This window comes from Podarcis bocagei (assembly GCF_964188305.1).
Source record: "Podarcis bocagei genome assembly, chromosome: 6".
NCBI lineage: Eukaryota > Metazoa > Chordata > Lepidosauria > Squamata > Lacertidae > Podarcis > Podarcis bocagei.
The window spans coordinates 100,654,149-100,668,830 of NC_138130.1; the positions used below are offsets into that span (position 1 = coordinate 100,654,149).

The 14,682-nt window shown below is 46.9% G+C and overlaps 1 protein-coding gene and 1 long non-coding RNA gene across 3 annotated transcripts in view; one reads left to right on the forward strand and one right to left on the reverse strand.

Moving 5' to 3' along the window:
- LOC308588845 overlaps positions 1-14,682 on the forward strand; it is a 265,934-nt gene that overhangs the window by 123,703 nt on the left and 127,549 nt on the right. The window contains exon 1 of one of the 2 annotated variants that reach the window (XR_014008923.1): positions 1,166-1,285. The exons of the other annotated variant lie outside the window; for it this stretch is intronic. This is a non-coding gene — a long non-coding RNA (uncharacterized lncRNA). Of the gene's footprint in view, positions 1-1,165; positions 1,286-14,682 lie in introns of those variants that run through there. 2 annotated transcript variants of the gene reach the window in all.
- The window catches only part of GDPD5 (glycerophosphodiester phosphodiesterase domain containing 5), a 164,204-nt gene that overhangs the window by 84,871 nt on the left and 64,651 nt on the right, over positions 1-14,682 (reverse strand). The window contains exon 2 of the mRNA XM_081197519.1: positions 5,799-5,978. Coding sequence (XP_081053645.1) covers positions 5,799-5,915 — 117 coding nt within the window. The 5' untranslated portion in view covers positions 5,916-5,978. The remainder of the gene's footprint in view (positions 1-5,798; positions 5,979-14,682) is intronic.

Genomic DNA, 14,682 nt, shown 5'->3' on the forward strand with positions numbered 1-14,682 from the left:
GTCAAACTCATGCTGGTAGCTTTGAGAACACTGTCCAACCATCTCGTCCTCTGTCGTCCCCTTCTCCTTGTGCCCTCCATCTTTCCCAGCATCAGGGTCTTTTCCAGGGAGTCTTCTCTTCTCATGAGATAGCTTTCCTTATTGCGAGAAGTTTGAAAGCGGGCTTGCTGAGCAAGACCTCCCAATCAACTATAATTATGCATCTTGAACGTACCGGCCGGCGTGCGATTGAATCCCACCTGAAAACAGCAGCAATCTGAAAGTGCCCAAAATCTTTGAACGCTGCCGCTTTCCAACTAAGCATCCCTGACGCCGCAGTTGCAAAACATTCCTGAAAAGGCAAGGAAACGCCTGCTCTCCTCCACGCCAAGGTCATTCATTATAAAAGCCACATTTTGTTTAAGAATTTGCTTCTTCGCTGAGCTGCTGCAGGTAAGGGCAAATATTTGAAGTGTTTCTGCATAGCCGCTGATGGGGGGAAAGCCTCTTCAAAGCAAAAGTGATTCACCATTGTCAGAAGCACGGTTTACAGCTCAATTAAAGCGGCTTAAAAGGCCAGTTCGTTATTATTATATTTTCCGTCTCTTTGCCGCCTGCTCCCGTCAGAAATCACATACGCTGGGATTATATAGCAGTGGCGATAAACCCACACACTGATTCAAGAGCGACGTGAGAAGGTTTCGCTGCTGCGATAAAGCCTAATTTACTGCCTACGGAGCCTGCAAAAGCCGCTTTGCCTGCCGAAAGGGGCAGGAGGCAGTAAAAACTAGGTACGGGGGGGCGGGGGGAAATCCGTTCGCATTGCAATTTACTGTGACCCGGCCTCATTTAAGGCCCTGGATAGCTCAGCTGGTTAGAGCGCTTTGCTGATAACACCAAGGTTGCAGGTTCAATCTCCATATGGGATAGCTGCATATTCCGGGGGGTTGGTCTAGATGACCATCAGGGTCCCTTCCAGCTCTAAGATATTATACGGCATTCCCGTGAGGACCCACAGCAGGCTACAACAATATCGCCGCACAATTTACCGTATTTTTTGCTCTATAAGACTCACTTTCCCCCTCCTAATAAGTAAGGGGAAATGTGTGTGCATCTTACGGAGCGAATGCAGGCTGCGCAGCTATCCCAGAAGCCAGAACAGCAAGAGGGATTGCTGATTTCACTGCGCAGCGATCCCTCTTGCTGTTCTGGCTTCTGGGATTCAGAATATTTTTTTTCTTGTTTTCCTCCTCCAAAAACTAGGTGCGTCTTGTGGTCTGGTGTGTCTTATAGAGCGAAAAATATGGTAAGACCGAGTGCAGCTTCAGGATCTGTCCTTCCAGTGAGCACTCAGGGCTGATTCCCTTCAGAATGGAGAGGTTTGATCTTCTTGCAGTCCATGGGACTCTCAAGAGTCTCCTCCAGCACCAGAATTCAAAAGCATCCATTCTTCGGCGATCAGCCTTCTTTATGGCCCAGCTCTCACTTCCATACATGTGTTTTGCTAGCATGTGAAAACAGCCCACGCCCAAGGATCCCCAGGCTCGCACCTCCAGATGGCAGAGACGTCAGGCAGCAACCTGGCGCCCGGGCATCTTCGCTTGGTCGCAGGCGGCCGATATAGCCAGACAAGCAGAACTAAAAATTATGCAGCAGGGAAGAGAGTCGTCAAGTAGATGCCAAGCCATTAGCATTTTCACACAGCAACAGATTTTTTTAAAAAGAAAGTTTCCTTCCTCTGCCAACACAAGCACACTGCTTCTGCACACAAGAGACCCACACACAACGGCTGCTTGCAGGCTGGCAAAAGGTGTTTGAGCGCTGTGCCCAGACAGCTTCTCCAAGGAGCGGGACCAGTCAGGGCTAATCCTCGGCCTGCTCAGCTCAGGTGTCGTGACCTGGCGCCTCAGAGACCTGTCACTATTTCTACAGCAGGGTTTCGGCAAAAAAGGGGAGCTTTTCAGTGACTGCGATACGATACAATAATCTTTATTGTCATTGTCCCATACAGAACAACGAAAATGAAAAAATCTACATCAGACATTCAAAACCAACACGCCTGCTATCCCAGGTATCCCAGCCTGGTTAACCCCCTAAAACTCTGATAAGGGTAAAGGGACCCCTGGCCATTAGGTCCAGTCGTGACCGACTCTGGGGTTGCAGTGCTCATCTCACTTATTGGCCGAGGGAGCCGGCGTACAGCTTCCGGGTCATGTGGCCAGCAGGACTAAGCCGCTTTTGGCGAACCAGAGCAGTGCACGGAAACGCCGTTTATCTTCCCACCAGAGCGGTACCTATTTATCTACTTTCACTTTGACGTGCTTTCGAACTGCTAGGTTGGCAGGAGCAAGGACCGAGCAACGGGAGCTCACCCCGTTGCGGGGATTCGAACCGCCGACCTTATGATTGGCAAATCCTAGGCTCTGTGGTTTAACCCACAGCGCCACCTGTATCCCAAAACTCTGATACCCCATAATTAAATACAATACACTCCCATAGAGACTACTTTACACTGCATTTAAAATAAAAACCAAAGCATTCAGGAGCACTGGAAACTTGAGGCGTATCCATGCCTCTCGTCTAAAAGCATTGGCTATTTTACGGTTTTCCCCTCAGCGATACTGTTGCGAACAGGGATTTTCAATTCTGATCAATACGAACAATCAGAAAAGAGAAAGGCTTCTTTGGGTTAATGAAGATATGAGAATGTGTCTCAAATTAAGACCTAATATAAATGAGATCATCCGGCAAAAGCAAGCTCACACCTCTCACTGAGTTTTTATTTAAGGTTGTACAGTATTTGTATTTATCATTATATTTTGGAAATGACTCCTGTTCTTACATAGCTGCCTTGTTTTATACTTTCTGGACATACCAGGACCCTATTACAGTCATACCTCGGGTTACAGACGCTTCAGGTTGTGTTTTTTCAGGTTACGGACCGCCAAAATCCGGAAGGACCGGAACGGGTTGCTTCCAGGTTTCAGCAGTCACACATGTGCAGAAGCGCTAAATCACGCTTTGCGAATGCGCTGAAGTGCCGAATCGCAACCCGCGCGTGCGCAGATGCGCAGCTGCGGGTTGCGAACGTGCATCCCGCATGGATCGCAACCTGAACGTCCACTGTCTAAAGCAGTTGTGTTATATGTTATAAATCAAGCACTGCTAGGAGTTGTTCAATGTATTTATCAGTAAAAAAAACTCAGTGTGGCTCAAGAAAATTCTTATTCCAAAAGCGTGGCCCAGAGAAAAAAGTTTGAGAACCAGCGAGTTAACCACTGCACAACACCGGTGCAATAGGGGCTGTAACTGGAGATGAGTATACAGATGTTCTGAGGACTTTGCAGAGGTCCAGACCTATTTGCCCGCTGTAGCAAATACAACAAAGGGTCTCCAAACAGTTATAAATGTTATTACGGCATAGGTTTTCATGGGCCACAGCCTACTGATGACAGATGATTTTGAGAAGTCCAAAAAGAGCAGCAAAGCCTTGAGAGGATTCAGGATTTAGGACTATTCTGGTTTTAAAGCAAGACTTGAGGATTCTAAGCGTCAGCCCTTCAAATTGACAGCATCTATTACAAGCCTCCGCTCTCGTGTAACCATTCCCAGGTTCGCAGAGGAGGATTCTTGCTGAAGGAAAAGGGTTTGAAAGGCTCCGGGGACCCCGTAACCAAGAATTTGACATACAGGGTGCTATTATGAAGATCTCTCTCTCTCTCTCGCTCACTCAGTTAGGCGAGCCATCAATCAACAGTCTTGCGCGGCAAACGGAAAACAAAAAAACTGCTGGCTGGGCCTTTTCCTTGCTGATACCTTGAAATATTAATTGGATTTTGAAAGACACAGAAGACAAGATCGCTTGTAAACGGCTATCGGGAGAAACAGGAGAGCATAATCCTCTTGCTTGACAGGCGAGATGACAAGGGCTCTGTGGCTATCACGGCCCTTAAAAGCACAACAAAATCTATCCTCCTCAGAAGTTACAAGGGATATCCTTCTGTCATCCACTGCTACAAGATCCTTCCTTCTTGCAGACCAAGATTACCAGAGGACAGCAAACACGGCAAAAAATTTAGCTGGGACAATCAGAATAAGATCTACCACCTGACTGACATATTAAATGCCTAGCAAAGAAAGCCCATTCCTTCATATGTTTTATTTGTAGTGAAGGACTGTTATTAACTCTTTCATTTGTTTAGTTGTAAATTTTTTCTTTCTTTCTTTTTTGCATAGCCAAGCACCCAGCTATAGCTGTATTTGATTGTATTTGATTCCTTTGCTGTAGCTTGTGGATGACACAAATAAGGAGAATACAAAAAGTCAGATTCCTTTCGTAGGTTCTTTTTTTTCTTTTTTCTTTTATTAATATTTTATTAAATTTTCTCAATAAAGAAGTTCAAAAAGAATACAAAAACAGAAGAAAAAAATACAAAAACAGAAAAATACAAAGTCAAAATACAACAATACAAAATACAAAAATACAAACATTAAACACAAAAAAGGAGAAAAATGAAAAACACATAAAAAAGAAAAAAAAACTCCCTCTTTTTTAACTCCTCTTTAGTTAACTTATTTTCCTGACTTCCAAAAAAGTCAGATTCCTTTCGTAGGTTCACCAGCAGGGCACAAAGGTGATGGCAACGTACTGTTTGTACTTTGCACCCAGGTCTCGCAGGTAGGCTGCCTCAGAACAAAAAGGTTCCATGTGGCTAAGAGATCATAGATATTCCCTCCATGCACTGGTCAATTTTTAAAATAAAAAACAGCTACAACTTCCTTCCAACTTGGAATAGCGATTCTTCTGTTTAAAGCAACCTAGAAGCATGCAAGATTTGCCTGCACACAGTATTCACAAAAACCACATAACGATATGAACCATATGAAATTATCACAGCCAAGTTCCATTGAAGAGGTCAGCAAACTTTTTCAGCAGGGGGCCGGTCCGCTGTCCCTCAGACCTTGTGGGGGGCCGGACTATATTTTTTGGGGGGGGGGAAATGAACGAATTCCTATGCCCCACAAATAACCCAGAGATGCATTTTTAATAAAAGCACACATTCTGCTCATGTAAAAACACCTGGCAGGCCCCACAAATAACCCAGAGATGCATTTTAAATAAAAGCACACATTCTACTCATGTAAAAACATGCTGATTCCCAGACCATCCGCGGGCCAGATTTAGAAGGCGATTGGGCCAGATCCAGCCCCCGGGCCTTAGTTTGCCTACCCATGGGTTACAGGAAAAAGGGGAGAAATGAGGCTGCAGGATCTCTTCATCCTGTCTGCTGGAAAACCAGCAAGTTTTGGCTCCCCGCCTCCTTGAAATCTCTCCGGTCCAATCGCCATTACAAGAACTCGGTAAGTACGGAACAGCACCTGTGTTTTCTTTTTTCCTCCTCCCTCCCAAGCCCAGTTCCTTTCGTGCCACGCCTTTTAGACTGCAAAAGCCCAAGGAACTGTCTCGCCACTTCCATTAGTAAGCAGCTTTGGGAAGCCTATTCCTTTCTGCTGAAGAACTGGGTAGAAATGCTATAATCAGTTAAATCTGCCTGTAGTTCCGCAAGCAAAAATGACAAGGAGCAAAGAGCCTGGGGAATTCGCACACAGTTCCACAAGTAGTTCGCCTCACCACCGACAGAGTGGTCGAACCTTAAAGGTCTACGTTTCTTAATCTTCACGGATGAATCACATTCTCAGATTCTCACATCCGAGGCAGCTCACACACTCACACAGACACCCCCCCCCCCGCAACCTCGCAAGATTTCAAAAACGGGGGCAGCCTGCCAACAAATACAGAATAAATTCCAGCGACTCACCTTGGTGGTGTCATCATGTGACCGCTGGTATCGTTTCCAACGGCAACCGTAAATCCCCGTCAGACATGACAAACACAATTGTGGCTCGTAGTACTGTAGCGGTTGGTGTTTAACCATGCTCTTCTTCCCGGATCGTCACCAGCGGGCTACCAGAAATCCATCAGGGCCTTGGGAAATGCCCTACAAGAAAAGAGAGTGGGCAGTCAGAAGAAGAAGGAACATGGAGAATCACAGAGTTGGGAGGGGGTCCCCCAGCGGTCATCTAGACCAACCCCTCTTGCAACACACAAAACAGAAGTGTGGCACTCAAAACGGAACATGTTTGACTTCCAATAACAGTTTGCAAACCGGAACACTTACTTCTGAGTTTGCAGTGTTTGGGTTTGAGTACCAAGGCGTTTGAGAACCAAGGTACTACTGTAATGAAAGAATTAAAAGATTGGTCAAGTCACCATCAAGCTGTCTTAAACATAAAACTTGTGTACAAAGCAGCAGCAGCTGAGTCAAGAAGGATTCTCTCTTTTTTTAAAAAAATATATTTATTAACTTTGCAAAGTTTATACAAAAAAGACAAAAAACAAAAATACAAAAATTAAAAACACATATAATTTCATTCACTTATTTTCTTTTGACTTATTTCTCGGACTTCCTCATACCTCCCCTTTTTGTATTCCAATTCAAATTATTCATTCAGCAAATCCTCACCCTTAATTTTCACTTAATTTTACACCTTTCTTTCTTCTTTTTTCCCCATTTATCTTTATCATTACAGCTGATAACCACTTAGATTCTATCCAACATCAATCTAACATTCCCTAATTTTTTAATATTTCCCAAGATAGTCCTTAAATTTCTTCCAATCTTCTTCCGCCGTCTCTCTTCCCTGGTTTCGGATTCTGCCAGTCATTTCTGCCAGTCCCATGTAGTTTACAGGAAGGATTCTCAAGAACGCCTCAAAGTTCTGGATGAATAGAAAAATATTCAAAGTGCATCTGAACATCGCTAGAATGTTTCATCCGGAAAGGAGTTCCACCACAGAACATCTCATCTCACATCGCCGACTATGAGACTTTCCCTACCCCGACCACAAAACCCAAGCCAGACAGTTTTAAGGAAGGCACTTCTTCATTTCTGAAGTAAACAGGGAGTGGAAAATTTGGGATGTAATCATTATAAATAAAACAAGATACAAGCAATTATGGGAGAGAAGGGGCCATTAGAAGAGCGGAGTTGTAACCGCTGGAATCAGTACAAACGAAATGAAGAAGTAACGATGGATGTGAAGTCAGTATGATTTCATTAACCGGATGTATAATATATGATTATTGTGTATTACGGAACTGGGGGAAATCAAATAAAAGGGCGGATTGGGCGGGGTGGGGAATGAGATAAACAAAGAATGAAGGCGGAGGGTCACAGATCAGGGCTTTTGTTGCAGCTCGCTGCCGTTAAGCAAGATGGGCAAGGGAAAGGGGGTGGGTTAGCGAACCCACATTTACCGTATTTTTCGCTCTATAGGACACACTTTTCCTCCTCCAAAAATTAAGGGGAAATGTGTGTGCATCCTATGGAGCGAATGCAGGCTCCTTGGCTTCAGTGATAGCAACGCGAAGCCTCCGAAGCGCAGAGGGAGCGCTCCCTCCGTGCTCCGGAGGCTTCGCGTTGCTTTCGCTGCAGCCTGGAAAGTGAGAGGGGTCGGTGCGCACTGACCCCTCTCACTCTCCAGGCTTCAGGGATAGTCGCCTGAAGCCTGGAGCGCTGTGGAGCGCTGTGCGAGTTCCTGCTGCGCTTCGGAGGCTTCAGGTTCCTTTCACTGAAGCCAGGAGAGAAAGACACTCCTGGCTTCAGCAGAGAGGGAAGAAGAAGAAGAAGAATAGTTTGGATTTGATATCCCCCTTTATCACTACCCTAGGGAGTATCAAAGTGGCTAACATTCTCCTTTCCCTTCCTCCCCGACAACAAACACTCTGTGAGGTGAGTGGGGCTGAGAGACTTGAAAGAAGTGTGACTGGCCCAAGGTCACCCAGCAGCTGCCTGTGGAGGAGCGGAGACGCGAACCCGGTTCCCCAGATTACGAGTCCACCGCTCTTAACCACTACACCACACTGGCGCAACGCCCCTTCCGCCAAGTGGAAGGAGAAATGGAAGGGGCTCCGTTTCTCCTGCCGCTTCGCTGAAGGGGCGCTACGCAGAGAGGGGGAGATTTTTTTTTTGTTCTCCCCCTCTAAAACAAGGTGCGTCCTATAGAGCGAAAAATACGGTACCAGCCAGAATGCTCGCAGTCACAGAATTGTAGACTCGGTTTGGGCCCCCAGGGGCTATCTAGTCCAACCCTCTGCAATGCTGTCCCTGCCAGCCAGTGTAGGAGAAAATACTGAGCTGGACAAACCAACGGCTGGACTCAGTATAAAGAATTCCGTGGCCCCGGTTTCCCACCTGGGCAGGACAGTTTGATCTTATAACACAGCGGTTCTCAACCTGTGGGTCCCCAGATGTTGTTGGACTACAACTCCCATCATCCCTGAGCTCTGGCCTTGCTAGCTGGGGTGATGGGAGTTGTAGTTCAACAACATCTGGGGACCCAAGGTGGAGAAAGGCTGCTATAACGCCAATCCTGGCCTGACTGCAATGGCTGCCAATTAGTTTCCGGGCCCGATTCAAAGTGCTGCTACGACCTATAAAGCCTTAAACGGCTCAGGACCACAATACCTCAAGGACTGCCTCTTTCCATATGAACCTACCCAGACCCTGAGATCATCTTCTGAGGCCCTTCTTTGTGTGTCTCCTCCACGAGAGGTCCGGAAGGCGGTAACACGAGAACAGGGCCTTTTCTGCGGTGGCTCCCCGTTTCTTAGGGTTGTGGGTTCAAGCCCAATGTTGGGCAAAAGATTCCTGCATTGCACTAGATTACCCTCGTGGTCCCTTTCAACTCTACGATTCTAGCAATAGATAGTAATAGTAATAATAACAATAATAAATAATAATAATAGTAATAGTAATAATAATAATGTAGCTCCTTCTGCTACTAATTAAGAGAGAGAGAGACGAGATGAATGGTTTGATGAAAATGATGGACTACGCCGAAATGGCGAAATTGACCGGGAAAACCAGAAACCAGGAAGAGAAGAACTTTAAGAAGGAATGGGGAAAAGTTTACACCGTACTTAAGAGAACACTGTAAACAACTAAAAACTTTGGTAGCAATCGAGTACCATTTGCAATGTACTAAAAATTAAGGTAAAACTGGATTATGTAAGAAAAATAGAGAAAACAAGTGAAACAGTGGAGAAAGATTGGAAATGGTAACCATGGAAGGGTTGGAGGGGAAGTCAAAGGATTCAAGGAATCCTAAATGATGATAATGGTGTTTATTGTTTGAATTCAAATTTGTACAGTCATACCTCATGTTGCGTTTGCTTCATGTTATGTTCCTTCAGGTTAAGTTCCGCAATGACCCAGAAGTACCGGAAAGGGTTACTTCCGGGATTCGCCGCTCGCGCATGCGCAGAAGCGCTAAATCAAACTTTGCGCATGTGCACAAGCAGCAAATCGCGCCGCGCACCTGCGAAGATACAGCGCTTCAGGTTGCGCTCTTTTCATGTTGTGAACAGGCCTCCAGAACGAATCCCGTTCACAACCAGAGGTACCACTGTAATGTAAAACCCAATGAGAGAGAGAGAGAGAGAGATTAACCTCTTCGTCTGACCGGTCACCCTTTCAAACTCCATCACCCACCTGCCTCGACAGGTAACAAACTCCCACGATGCAAAGCGGCAGAATCCTGGCCCTTCCAGCATCCAGCCAACATCCTAAGCAAACAGCAACTGGGCCGAGAATAACATTTCCACTCTCTGGGCTTCCCCCACGGGAACTGCGGGGTTTTGTTGTTTCTTCGTCCCCCGAGTGCCTGTCCCAGCGGATTCCCCGTCCTCTCTTTGACAAAACCAGCCCCCAGGCTCTGGCCTGCGAGAGAGCGATTCCCCTCTGGCCCCGCAGTTCTGCCACAGGGGAGACGCAGCCTATGAATGATTGAAGCCTCTGCCGGCTAGTGTTACGCGTACAGAAATAAAACAGGAAGCAGGACAAGGGGGAATCAATTATTCACGTTTTCGCAAGGTGCACCAGTAAAAAAAAAAACAGAAAAGAAAATGAGAAATCAGGGAGGTGGGGGAGAGGAAAGAACCCCCCGCACCACTCATCAGCGATTGCTTTCCGACGACATGCAGAATCACCTCGCAGGAAAGATCATGAAATCGGTTTGCTGAGTGCCAATACGAACGCTTGCGCAGAATAATTGCGAATTGTTTTGTTCTCAAGGAGAACATGAGAACGCAGGATCAGGCCAGCGGCCCATCTAGTCCAGCATCCCGTTCCTATAGCAGCTGACCAAGATGCCTGCAGGAAACCCACAATCAGGATTCGAACACAAGGCAGCCCTGTTTAAGGAAGCTTTTAATATTTGATGAATTATTGTATTTTAATATTTTGCTGGAAGCTGCCCAGAGAGGCTGGAGAAACCCAGCCAGATGGGCGGGGTATAAATAAATTGTTGTTGTTGTTGTTGTTGTTGTTGTTGTTGTTGTTGTTGTTGTTATAATTTATTATTTATACCCCGCCCATCTGGCTGGGTTTCCCCAGCCACTCTGGGCGGCTTCCAAAAGAATATTAAAATACTGTGATACATCAAACATTAAAAGCTTCCCTAAACAGGGCTGCCTTCAGATGTCTTCTAAAAGTCTGGTAGTTGTTATTCTCTTTGACATCTGGTGGGAGGGCGTTCCACAGGGAGGGCACCACTACCGAGAAGGCCCTCTGCCTGGTTCCCTGTAACTTGGCTTCTTGCAGGGAGGGAGCCACCAGAAGGCCCTCAGTGCTGGACCTCAGTGTCCGGGCTGGATGATGGGGGTGGAGACGCTCCTTCAGGTATACTGGACCGAGGCCGTTTAGGGCTTTAAAGGTCAGCACCAACACTTTGAATTGTGCTCGGAAACGTTTCCAGAAACTGGGATTCAGAATTTGAGGCTCTTCATCTCAGGATCAAGGGTTCAAGCCTTGGGCAAAAGATTCCTGCATTGCTGGGGGCTGGACTAGATGACCCCCCAGGTTCCCATCCAACTCGACAATTCTATGATTCTCCATCTTTGGAGGAGGCAGAACATAGCCATCAGGATTAGCAGTCATCCGTAGCCCTCTCTTCCCCCATTAATTTGTCTAATCCTCTTTTAAAAGCCAACCAACTCAGTACTTCCTGCAGCGGCCTCCTGTGGCAGTGAGTTCCATAGTCTAACTGCACTGCACAAAGAACTTCCTTTTATGCATCCTGAATTTTGCAGCAGGCTGGGTTCTGTGCCATCAATGGTATTATTTCGGACCGAAACCAGTGGTGACATCAAAGGGAGAAGCGTCGCACGAGCTCCTCTCTGTGGCTGCACCCCAGTTGCAGAACTCCCTTTCAATTTTTTTTTGGGGGGGGGGTGCTTTGGCCGCTTTCCATTAATATGCAGCTTTCATGCCAGAACGACTTCTATACCATTTACAAACAGGGGCAACTCCCTATTTACGGACATTCAATATGTATGCAGCCAGGGTCACACCATGGTGTGACCAAGTTACAGAAAGATGCTGGAACTCAGGAGCGATTCCTAAGATTTCCCACCGGAGGAATCTCTGACCTCCACGTATCTCACAACTGATAAGGACAGTTCTAGGGTGAGAGGCTACTCAACGGCCTAACTCGTCAGGGCAGAGCCCGCGGGTCTATGCGGTCAGAAAGGAAGGAAGTTCCAGTCAAATACAGTGGTTAAGTACTTAATTCATTCCAGAGGTCCGTACTTAACCTGAAACTGTTCTTAACCTGAAGCACCACTTTAGCTAATGTGGCCTCCTGCTGCCACCACGCCACCAGAGCATGATTTCTGTTCTCATCCTGAAGCAAAGTTCTTAACCTGAGGTACTATTTCTGGGTTAGCGGAGTCTGTAACCTGAAGCCTATGTAACCCGAGGTACCACTGTATAGGAGCAAAACAGTGGTCAGTAGATCAAGATCTTTATTGTTGTGCAACAGTCCCCCAAAGGAGTAAGGAACCCCGAGGGGTATACAGTGGTACCTCAGGTTAAGTACTTAATTCGTTCTGGAGGTCCGTTCTTAACCTGAAACTGTTCTTAACCTGAAGCACCACTTTAGCTAATGGGGCCTCCTGCTGCCGCCACGCTGCCGGAGCACGATTTCTGTTCTCATCCTGAAGCAAAGTTCTTAACCCGAGGTACTATTTCTGGGTTAGCGGAGTCTGTAACCTTAAGCATCTGTAACCCAAGGTACCACTGTACAAGGGTTACACACAACATTAGGTCACTTTATCACACAGCTTTCCCAACACCTCTTAAGTAAAGGTAAAGGTAAAAGGTAAAAGGTAAAGAACCCCTGGACGGTTAAGTCCAGTCAAAGGTGACTATGGGGTTGTGGCGCTCATCTCGCTTTCAGGCCGAGGGAGCCGGCGTTTCTCCACAGACAGCTTTCCGGGTCATGTGGCCAGCAGGACTAAACCACTTCTGGTGCAACGGAACACCATGATGGAAACCAGAGTGCATGGAAACACCATTTACCTTCCCGCTGCAGTGGTACCTATTTATCTACTTGCTCTGGCATGCTTTCAAACTGCTAGGTTGGCAGGAGCTGGGACAGAGCAACGGGAGCTCACCCCGTCACGGGGATTTGAACCGCCGACCTCCAATCGATCAGCAAACCCAAGAGGCTCAGTGATTTAGACCACAGCTCCACCCGCGTCCCAACCTCTTAAGTCCCCATCACTGAAAGAACAATAAAACTCTTGACACCTCCTTGCCCTCAAGACTTGTCTGGAGATGGGCTTTCAGAACCCTGGCTTGCTCAACTGCCTCTGCGGATGTCGATTGTTGCCCCCTGGTCACTCCCTGGGTGGGGGGCCGTGTCTGTGCTCTCATGCTTGGGGTATGATGTTGGGATGCCCTGTTCCTGCAGCCTACATGAGTTCCTGCTTCTTGGTTCATGCAGGGAGGTGGAGCCCAAATTCACCTTTCCTTAAGGGTTAAAATGGCGTTGGAATGAGGAGAGCCAGTTAAAGTATGAATTTCCTACGAATATATAGAGCTAGGTATCTTCCCTGAGCTGTCAAGTCGAAAGGATACAGTGGTGCCCCGCAAGACGAATGCCTCGCAAGACGGAAAACTCGCTAGACGAAAGGGTTTTCCATTTTGGAGGTGCTTCGCAAAACGAATTTCCTATGGGCTTGCTTCGCAAGACGACAATGTCTTGCGAGTTCCTGCTGGGTTCCCCCCCCTTTTTTCTAAGCCGCTAAGCCGCTTATCAGCTGATCCAATCAGCAGATAAGCCACAAAAAGCCGCTAAAAGCCGCTAAAAGCCGCTAATAGCGCTAATCTGCTAATCCGTCAATGGGCTTGCTTTGCAAGACGAAAAAACCGCTAGACGAAGAGAATCACAGAACGGATTCTTTTCGTCTTGCGAGGCACCACTGTACATCCAGGCATGATATTTGCAACATTGTAACAACTTAAAAATGCCCCCCATGTCATTTGCGTAACACAACTAACGCTAAACAGGCAAGGTCATGGGTTGGCAAACTAAATTCGGCCCGCGGATGGTCTGGGAATCAGTGTGTTTTTACATGAGTAGAACGTGCCCTTTTATTTAACATGCATCTCTGGGTTATTTGTGGGGCCTGCCTGGTGTTTTTACATGAGTAGAATGTGTGCTTTTGTTTAAAATGCATCTCTTGGTTATTTGTGGGGCATAGGAATTTGTTCATTCCCCCCCCCTTCAAAATATAGTATGGCCCCCACAAGGTCTGAGGGACAGTGGACCAGCCCCCTGCTGAAAAAGTTTGCTGACCCCTGGGCAAGGTGCTAATATCACCAAACATGGGAACGCCAGGCAAGACACCAGCTCCAAAAAACCCATTTTTTGGCTTTTCGGTGGTTCCTTTACTAGCTGGCCACAAATATGCACCTCGCTATTAGGAAGCAAAGGAAATGCTTTTACATCCACTGCCCTTAGCAGGCGGACCAAGTTCTGCTGATGAGCATCTTGGTCGAGAGCCAAGTTTCTACCGTTACAATTTCCGGTGAAGCGCCGTTTGGGTGAAAATAAATCAACACAGCCGGAGAGAAGCGGAGCAGCTTTTCCACGGCGCAAATGAATAGATGAAAACAGTTGCCACCTGCTGCCACCCCATTTCCCCATCAGCCAACCCGCAAAAAATATATTCACCTCCGCATTATGTGCAGGAAGTCTGCAAGTCTCACTCTTTTGATACAAGACTCCACCTTGGTTGACAATGTGTCCACAGAATCATAGAATCATAGAGTTGGAAGAGACCACAAGGGCCATCGAGTCCAACCCCCTGCCAAGCAGGAAACACATAGGGACACAGTCACTCCATTCAGGACCAGGAAGCCCCACACACCTTCCCACCCCCTGTCCATCAGAAACAACACAATCTTTCCCCCAAGATTCAGGAACGGAGAAATAAGCTCAGTGGTAGAGAACTTGAAAACATGCGGCGAAGCCAATGGCCCATTAAAACAGAATTTAAAGCATCAAGCTTGACTACCCAGGTGAGGTTATGCCCTTGCCACATGTTTCAAGCCAACCATTTTTTCATAACGCAACTCCAGTCAATTAATATTTGAGAGGAGAGGCATACGCAGCTCGGGCTCAATTAGCCAGATGTGTTTCGCATGGGTATCCGTGACATTTTTAGCAGGGTGGGGTGAACCACGGTAACAAAGCGATAAGCGATTGCGAAGCCTATTAAAGATCTGGGTAATTGTGTGCCAAACACATTTGCAATCTCTCCAGGCTCGTTAGAAGATTACTTCCCGTCTCGCG